The sequence below is a fragment of the Myotis davidii genome, unplaced genomic scaffold (genome assembly GCF_000327345.1).
Source record: "Myotis davidii unplaced genomic scaffold, ASM32734v1 scaffold840, whole genome shotgun sequence".
In the NCBI taxonomy this organism is placed as follows: domain Eukaryota; kingdom Metazoa; phylum Chordata; class Mammalia; order Chiroptera; family Vespertilionidae; genus Myotis; species Myotis davidii.
The window spans coordinates 45,810-53,528 of NW_006291973.1; the positions used below are offsets into that span (position 1 = coordinate 45,810).

The window sequence follows — 7,719 nt, forward strand, 5'->3', positions numbered from 1 at the left end:
GATGTGAGAATCAGCTGAGTGTATGGTGGGAGAACTTCTGTGCTGGAGACACCCTTCTGGGGCATGACTTGCTTCAGTGGGGATTTGGTGCTCACTGAGTCTGCCCCGTGACTGTGTCCTTTATGGTTCCATGGAGCTGCAAACTGGATGGTCCCACTCTGACCTGTGGGTGGCTCCTGGCTCCTGGATCTCTAAGGAGGTGCTAATCTAGCCTTTGCCTGAGGCTATCCAGCAAAAGTCTCCCTGCAGGGCTTGGGCAGGGCAGGTCCCACAGGATCACCAGAGCAGAGCGAGCAGTTATGGCTGCTCTCAGTCCTGCCCTCAGAGACTCTGCTTCTCAATGTCCCGGTAATGGCGCCAAGCCCCTCGGAGAGAAAACCCCCCTCGAGTTCCGATCGATGCCAGACAGTCCCGCTTTTCCCGTTTGAGTCCTGGTCCCTAGAGACTCACCCAGAACTGGAGCTCAGAATCTGAGACTCCCTCCCGATTGAAAGCGACAACCGTGCCCTCAGCCACCAGCCCACTCCGCCCGCACCTCTGCACCTTTGTATTTTCCGCACTGCGCCTCCTCTGAGTCTCGGTATGCTGTTCTCTTTCCTTCTAGTTGAAGAATTTCTCCTCAGGTAGCTTTCCTTTGGTTCTGGGTGATGTCCGTTCTGTCTTTTAGTTGTATTTTTGAAATGGTTGTGGGAAGCAGCATTCTCCGGTGTTTACCTATGCCGCCATCTTGGTTCCTCCTATTTTATTCCCTTGATATTTTAATTATGATGTGTCTTGGTGTGGTCTTCTTTGGATTCCTTTTGTTTGGGATTCTCTGTGCTTCCTGGACTTGTCCTCTAGTCTACTGTTGAATCTCTGTATATTATTCTTTATTTCAGTCAGTGTATGCTTAATTTCTGACTGGTCCTTTTCCATTTTCTTGGCATTCTCACTATGATCCTGAAAGTCTCACTAAGTTCCTCGGAGGTTTCTAGAAGATACTTGAGTAACCTTATAACTGTGGTTTTGAACTCTATATCCAGTATTTTGCTTTCATTCATTTATTTCATTTGCGACTTGTTTCTTTGTCTCCACATTTTGGCTGCTTCCCTCTGTTTGTTTCTATGTACTGGCTAGCTGCTAACTCTCCTTCAGTTGATAGAGTGGCCTTGTGTGGTAGGTGTCCTATAGGGCCCAGTGGCTCAGCCTCCCCGTTACCTGAGGTGGACACTCTTGGTGCACCTCTTTGTGGGCTGTTTGCACAGTCTTGTTTGAGTTAACCCTTGATTGCTGTTGGTATCACTGGGAGGAATTGACCTCCAGACCAATTGGCTGTGAGGACCAGCTGTATCTACAATGGAAGAGCTGTTGTGCAGGAAACACCTTATGGGGCAGGACTTGCTTCATTGGGGCTTTGGTGCTCACTGAGTCTGCCCCTTGAATGTATTGCTTATGGATGTGAAGAATTGTAATCTGGTATGGTCTCACACTGACCACTTGGGTACACTGCCTCTTGGAACTCCAAGGAGGTGCAAGGTTAGCCACTGCCTGGGGCCACCCAGCAGGATCTACAGAGACATCTGCAGATTCCTCCTCTTTGTACCGGGTTTGGAAGTGCCCTGATGAGGCCCAGCTGTGTAGCAAGGCAAGCTGCTGCTGCTGTTGCCTGTTTGACAGGTTTTAGGTTGAGAAAGGATAGGCCATTCATATGCAAAAGCCACTGCACACAGCTTGGGTAGGGATGTAAATTGGGGGGGCGGGGCTCGGGGAGTCTTCTGGGTGGAGCAAACAGCAATGGCTGCCAGTCAGCCCTGCACTGGAGAGGTCCCAGCGCAGGAAAAATGACAGCTGGAAGCACCACCATCTGAAAGAAAGCCGCCCTCCCATTCCTGTCACAATGGCAGGTAGTGCAGTTTCTCCCCGTATGTTTCTGGGTCCCCCAGAGTCTTATCCGGAACTGGAGTTCAGAGCAAGCGGGTGCTTGTATCTCCCACCCAATTAAAAAAGCAGTGCACCCGGGTTCCACGTCTCCACACCTCCTACCAGTCTCAGTGCACTTTCTTCTTTACCTCTCGTTGTAGAACTTCCACTCAGCCAGCTTTCCCATGGTTCTGGATGACAGTTGTTTTGTCTTTTAGTTGTAATTTTGATATGATTGTGAGAGACAAAAAGTACAGGTGTTTACCTATGCTGCATCTTGATTCCTTGGGAGTCATAAGCCAAAGTCTTGATTATTTTTTTCCTTTTCAGTTTTTCATACAAAGCTATGATAACCAATCAGGGATGTCAGAAGATAAGACCAAATTACAGAATAACAAGATTAAAAAAGCAGACAATAGAGGTGAGCCCATAAGGGATCCAGATAATTTGATTATCAGGCACAGATTTTAAGAAACTGTGTTTGAACTTTATGATTGGGCACAGCTGAAGAGAGCATTAATGAACTAGAAGTCATGTCACATTATTATCCAAAATGAATCATAAAGAGCAAAAAGGTAGAAAAAAACAGAAAGGAATGTGAAAGAATGACACTTGATGAAAAGGACATGTAATTGATGTCCCAGAAAGAAGAGGAAGGAAATGAGGCAGAAGTAAAACTGAGAATTTTCTAAAATGAAGAAGAAATCTCAAGTAGGATAAATACCTAAGAAACCATTAAATGACAAGTACAGAAATCAGACAAAAATTGGAGGCATTCCAAATGTCTGTCAACAGTGGTATTAGCCACACATTGGATTACTCCAAACAATGAAAAAGAATGAACTACTCTGTGCAATTATTAGAATAAACCTGAGGGACAAGATGTTGACTTATGGAAACTAGACACAAAAGAGTACATATTATATGATTTCAAATGTGAAGATTAAAATAAGACAAAACAAATTTGTGAAGTCAGTATAGAGATGGCTTATGGAAAATTAGGGAAGTTATTGAGTGGGAAAATACATAAGGAAAGCTCCTGGGGTATTGGAAATTTTCTGTATGTTTATCTGGGTGGTAGTCATCCAAGTATAGTCACTGAAAAAAAATTTATTGAGCTCTGAAAATTTATAGGATTTATAAACTTTATGTTTATATGTTATTCTTTTTTAAAATTTTTTGAAATTGATTTCAGAGAGGAAGGGAGTGGTAGAGAGATAGAAACATCAATGAGAGAATCATTGATTATCTGCCTGCTGCATGCCCCGCACTGGAGATCCAGCCTGCAACCTGGGCATGTGCCCTGACCGGGAATCAAATCATGACCTCCTGAATCAAAGGTGCAACCAGTGAGCCATGCTGGCCAGGCATACATGTTACTCTTCAACTACCAAAAAACAAACAAATAAATAAAAAACACCTAAACATTGAATGAACTTTACCAACAGCCCCCACACTGAAGAAATATGAAAAGGTTGTTTAGGCAGAAGAATTTAGATGCAGTAAGGAATGAAGAATACCTAAAAGGCAAATAGTGGACCTAGTACTTCCTGTACTTTTGGGAAAATCACATTACTTCTAGGTCTTACTTTTCCTTTCATGTAATGAGGGATTTGGATTAAATAATATATTAGGCCTCTTCTCTTAAAATGTTTTCTGGAGATAGGAGATGGAAGAATTTGAGAGTTTACGTTTAACCCGGACATACTAATACCAAAAGTAAAACAAAGTATTTGATGAATCAAGAAATTTGAAATTAGGAGGAATTAAATAATGCAGTATAAACAGAGGAAAGTTTGCTTTATTTATGTATGCACCAAAGCTAAAGTAAAAATAATTTCAGGACTGACTTACTGTCTTAAAGAGCAGTATAGTTGATGTCTCACTTTCTATAGTTATATACAAATATGCCCCTTTTAAGTATGGATAAGTCCACAAAATTAAAAAGCCCAATGTTTTTGTGTTAAAGATTCTTATTTCTCCCATTTAAAAAACATTTTTTAAATTGATTTCAGAGAGGCTGGGAGAGGTGGGAGTAAGATAGAAACATCAATGTGAGAGAAGATTATTGATTGGCTGCCTCCCTCATGCCCTCCACTGAGGATCCAGCCCCCAGCCTGGTTCAAAGCCATGCGGGTTGGGCTTTTTCTCCCATATTAATTGTGATAAATCATGTAATGGTTGGATATCCTTTCTTTTATTGTTGGATATCTTTATTTCTATTTATTAAATCTAGTTTGTTATCCAGATAATATTCAAGGAAGTTTGATTCTAGGATGCAACCTATGTTTATTTTTTATTTATTGATTTGAGAAGGAGAGAGAGAGAAACATTGATTTGTTGTTGCACTTATTTTGGCCAAAAAATTTGTTTTGTCCATTCATTGGTTGCTTCTTGTATGTGCCGTGACTGGAGATTGAACCTGCAACCTTGGTGTATTAGGATAACATTCTATCCAACTAGCTACCTGGCCAGGGCAACCTATGTTTATTTTATAGATGAATATGTAATTTCTGTTTTCTTTGGAGTGGTTGAGAATGATTTGGTTTTCTAAAGGAATGACTTAGAAGTAAAGAAATTTAGCAGTAAAGAAACTTCCTTTCTGAGTACTTGGCGATAAAAAAACTTTATTGGCATATACTTCATATTAACCAGATTTCAACATGTGGAATGAAATAATTCCTTTGTTACTTGTTCTATTTTGGTTTTGCCTGTGAAATAAAAGACATCTGGAAATAGGACAAAGAAAGTTAGAAGTAGCAGGTAGGGATTCAGAAATGAAAATAGAATTATTAATGTTGGTAGTATTATATGAGGCCTTTAGAGCTGTGATAGGTGGAGGGGGCAATAGGCCTTGTGCTTATCACACAAGCTATTTTATTTATTTTGTTTTACTTTTATTTTATTATTTTTTTTGTTAATCTTCACCCAGGGATATTTTTCCATTGATTTTTAGGAAGTGTGGAAGAGAGAGGGAAAACCAGAGAGAAACATCGATGTGAGAGACATCGATTGGTTGCCTCCTGCATAAGCCCCTATCAGGGCCCGGGGAGGAACCTGCACATACCATGATATGTGCTCTTGACTGGAATTGAATCCAGGACCCTTTGGTCCGCAGGCTGATGCTCTATCCACTGAGCCAAACTGGCTAGGGTCTAACAAGCCACTTTTGAATAGAGTCTCATTTCTCAAAGTTTCACATCCAATAAATGCAGGATCTCAGGCCCCTCCTAGGACCTAATGATTTAGAATTTATGTTTAAATCAAAGATTCCCAAATAATCTCATATATGTTAAAATTTGAGAAGCACTGTTACCTGTACATCACATTGTATGATTTTGAAGCAACAATAATACATTATTGGAGTCGGGCATATATAAAGGCTTTTTATGTTAATGCATATGAAATAATATTTTAGAAGGCTCAGAAGTAATTGTGGAAGGACTTGCTTTAAAATGTTATGTCTAGCCTGACTTGTGTAGCTCTATTGGTTGAGTGATGTCCTGAGCACCTAAAGGTTGCTGATTTTATTCTCAGTCAGGGTACATGCCCGGGTTTCAGGTTTGATCCCGGGCAGCTGATCCATGTTTTGCTCTCGTATTGATGTTTCTCTGTTCTCCCTTCTCTCTCTAAAAATTAATTTTAAAATGTTAAAAAATAAATGTTATGCCCAGCATGGCCAGAATGGCTCAGTTGGTTGAATGTCACCCTGTGCATCAAAAGGTTGCTGGTTCAATTCCCAGTCAGGGTACATACCTGGTTTGTGGGTTTGATTCCCAGTCAGAGCACATATGGAAGGCAACCAACCGATGTTTCTCTGTCACATTGATGTTTCTCTCTCTCCTTCTCCCTTCCTCTCTCGAATCAATGAAAAACATCCTCAGGTGAGAAAAATAAGTAAATATTGTTTTTTCTTATGAAACAGGTAACATAAACTCATTATAGGAAATTTGGGAAATGCAGAGAACTTGAGCTGTGGGCCAAAGGGTCCTAGGTTCGATTCCTATCAAGGGCATGTACCTTGGCTGCAAGCTCCTCCCCAGCCTGGGCCCTGTTGGGGAGCATGCAAGAAGCAACCAATCAATGTGTTTCTCTCACATTGATGTTTCTCTCTGTCTTTCCCTCTGTCTTCCACTTTCTCTAAAAATCAATAGAAAAACACCCTCAGGTGAGGATTAAAAAAAGGGGGGGTGGGCCTGATTGGTCTAGGTTTGATTCCTGGTCAGGGCACATGACTGGGTTGTGGGCTCCATCCCCATTGGGGGGCATGTTGGAGGCAGCAATCAATGATTCTCCCTCATCATTGATACTTCTATCTCTCTCTCCTTGCCTCTCTGAAATCAATAGAAGTATTTAAAAAATAAAAATAAACTATATTAAAATGTTACATCTCAATTACATGTATTTCTAAATATTTTGAAAGGAAATGTATTGATGTCTACATATTACTTGAAATATATAAAATATTTCTAAGGATGTATAGATAAAAAGATGTGTTGAAGCAAAAGTAGTAAAGTAGTAATAGTAAAGTAGTGTGGAGGGAGGACAAAGAGGGTAAAGGGGGTCAACTATGTGGTGACGAAAAGAGACTAGACTTTAGGTGATGAGCACCCAATGTAATATACATATGTATTTTAGAATTGTATACCTGAAATGTATATAATGTTATTAAACAATGTTACCCCAAAAAAATTAATTTTAAAAAATTATAAAATGCTGTGGAATCTATTTGGTGTGCATATAGGAGTTAACTGTACAATTCCTTCAACTTCTCTATATGCTTTCAATTTTTCATAGTAAAATGTTAACGGGGAAACTGTTATGAAAATGGAAATCATATACCACACTCTGTAGTTATCTTTGTATTTTCATATTTGCTTTATTTTATAATTAATTGGTATTTTGTTTCTAGGGAAGAAAAAATGGCTAATATTTTTTGCAAGTGCCTTGTGCCAAACATAAGGCTTTACTATTACACTTACTATTACACTTTCATGAATTAGATATGATTGTCAGTTTGTAGTTGAGAAAACCAAGACATAGTTTTATATACTTGCACAATTTAGTAAGCTCAGAGCATACCTTTTGAACCTGGGGAGTCTGACTTAAGAGTTGATGGCTACCAAATTGCACAATTCCAGGGCCAGTTTTCATCATTAGCATAATAGAGTATCATTCACTTAGAATACAAAGTGGGTAGTTCCCCTGGGATTGTGTAACAAGACTGCCTGGCCTTAACTACTTGCTTATATGGCTACCTCACTATTCTTAGACTTTTAAATATTTTTCTGATATGAATTTTGAATTGTTCCATGACTTTTTCTTGTTTTTTATTTTTAAGATTCTTGGATCTCCCAGTCAGCATCATTTCCGCGTAATCAAAAACAGCCAGGGATGGATTCTTTATCACCAGTGGGCTCACTTCCTAAACAGATTTGCCAGTCTTCAGCCAAACAGCAACTTACTAAACCAGCTAAAATCACTTGTGCACACTGCAAAAAACCTTTACAGAAGGGACAAACAGCTTATCAACGAAAAGGATCAGCTCACCTCTTTTGTTCTACTACCTGCCTTTCCTCCTTCTCTCATAAGCATACTCCAAAGAAACACAATGTAATGTGTAAAAAGTAAGCTGTACTTTTTCCATATGGTTGATGCTGACATTGTAAATGTGTGTTCTGAATATAATTGGAGAACTGCATAAATTCATGGGTAGAACTGTTGCAGAGGTGTCCTCAAGTTTATTGAGCTTGAGTTATCTAGTTTGTCAGAGTTCAGAGTTGTCAATGGGCTTATTTGAACTGCCCTTACTCTCAGCAG

At 39.8% G+C, this 7,719-nt stretch overlaps 1 protein-coding gene across 4 annotated transcripts in view; it reads left to right on the forward strand.

The window, feature by feature from the left end:
* The window catches only part of ZMYM5 (zinc finger, MYM-type 5), a 52,394-nt gene that overhangs the window by 23,319 nt on the left and 21,356 nt on the right, over positions 1 to 7,719 (forward strand). For 3 of the 4 annotated variants that reach the window (XM_015565049.1, XM_015565050.1, XM_015565047.1), the window contains exons 2-3: positions 2,230 to 2,320; positions 7,241 to 7,526. In XM_015565049.1, coding sequence (XP_015420535.1) covers positions 2,230 to 2,320; positions 7,241 to 7,526 — 377 coding nt within the window. The remainder of the gene's footprint in view (positions 1 to 2,229; positions 2,321 to 7,240; positions 7,527 to 7,719) is intronic. The other variant, XM_015565048.1, reaches the window with a different exon arrangement.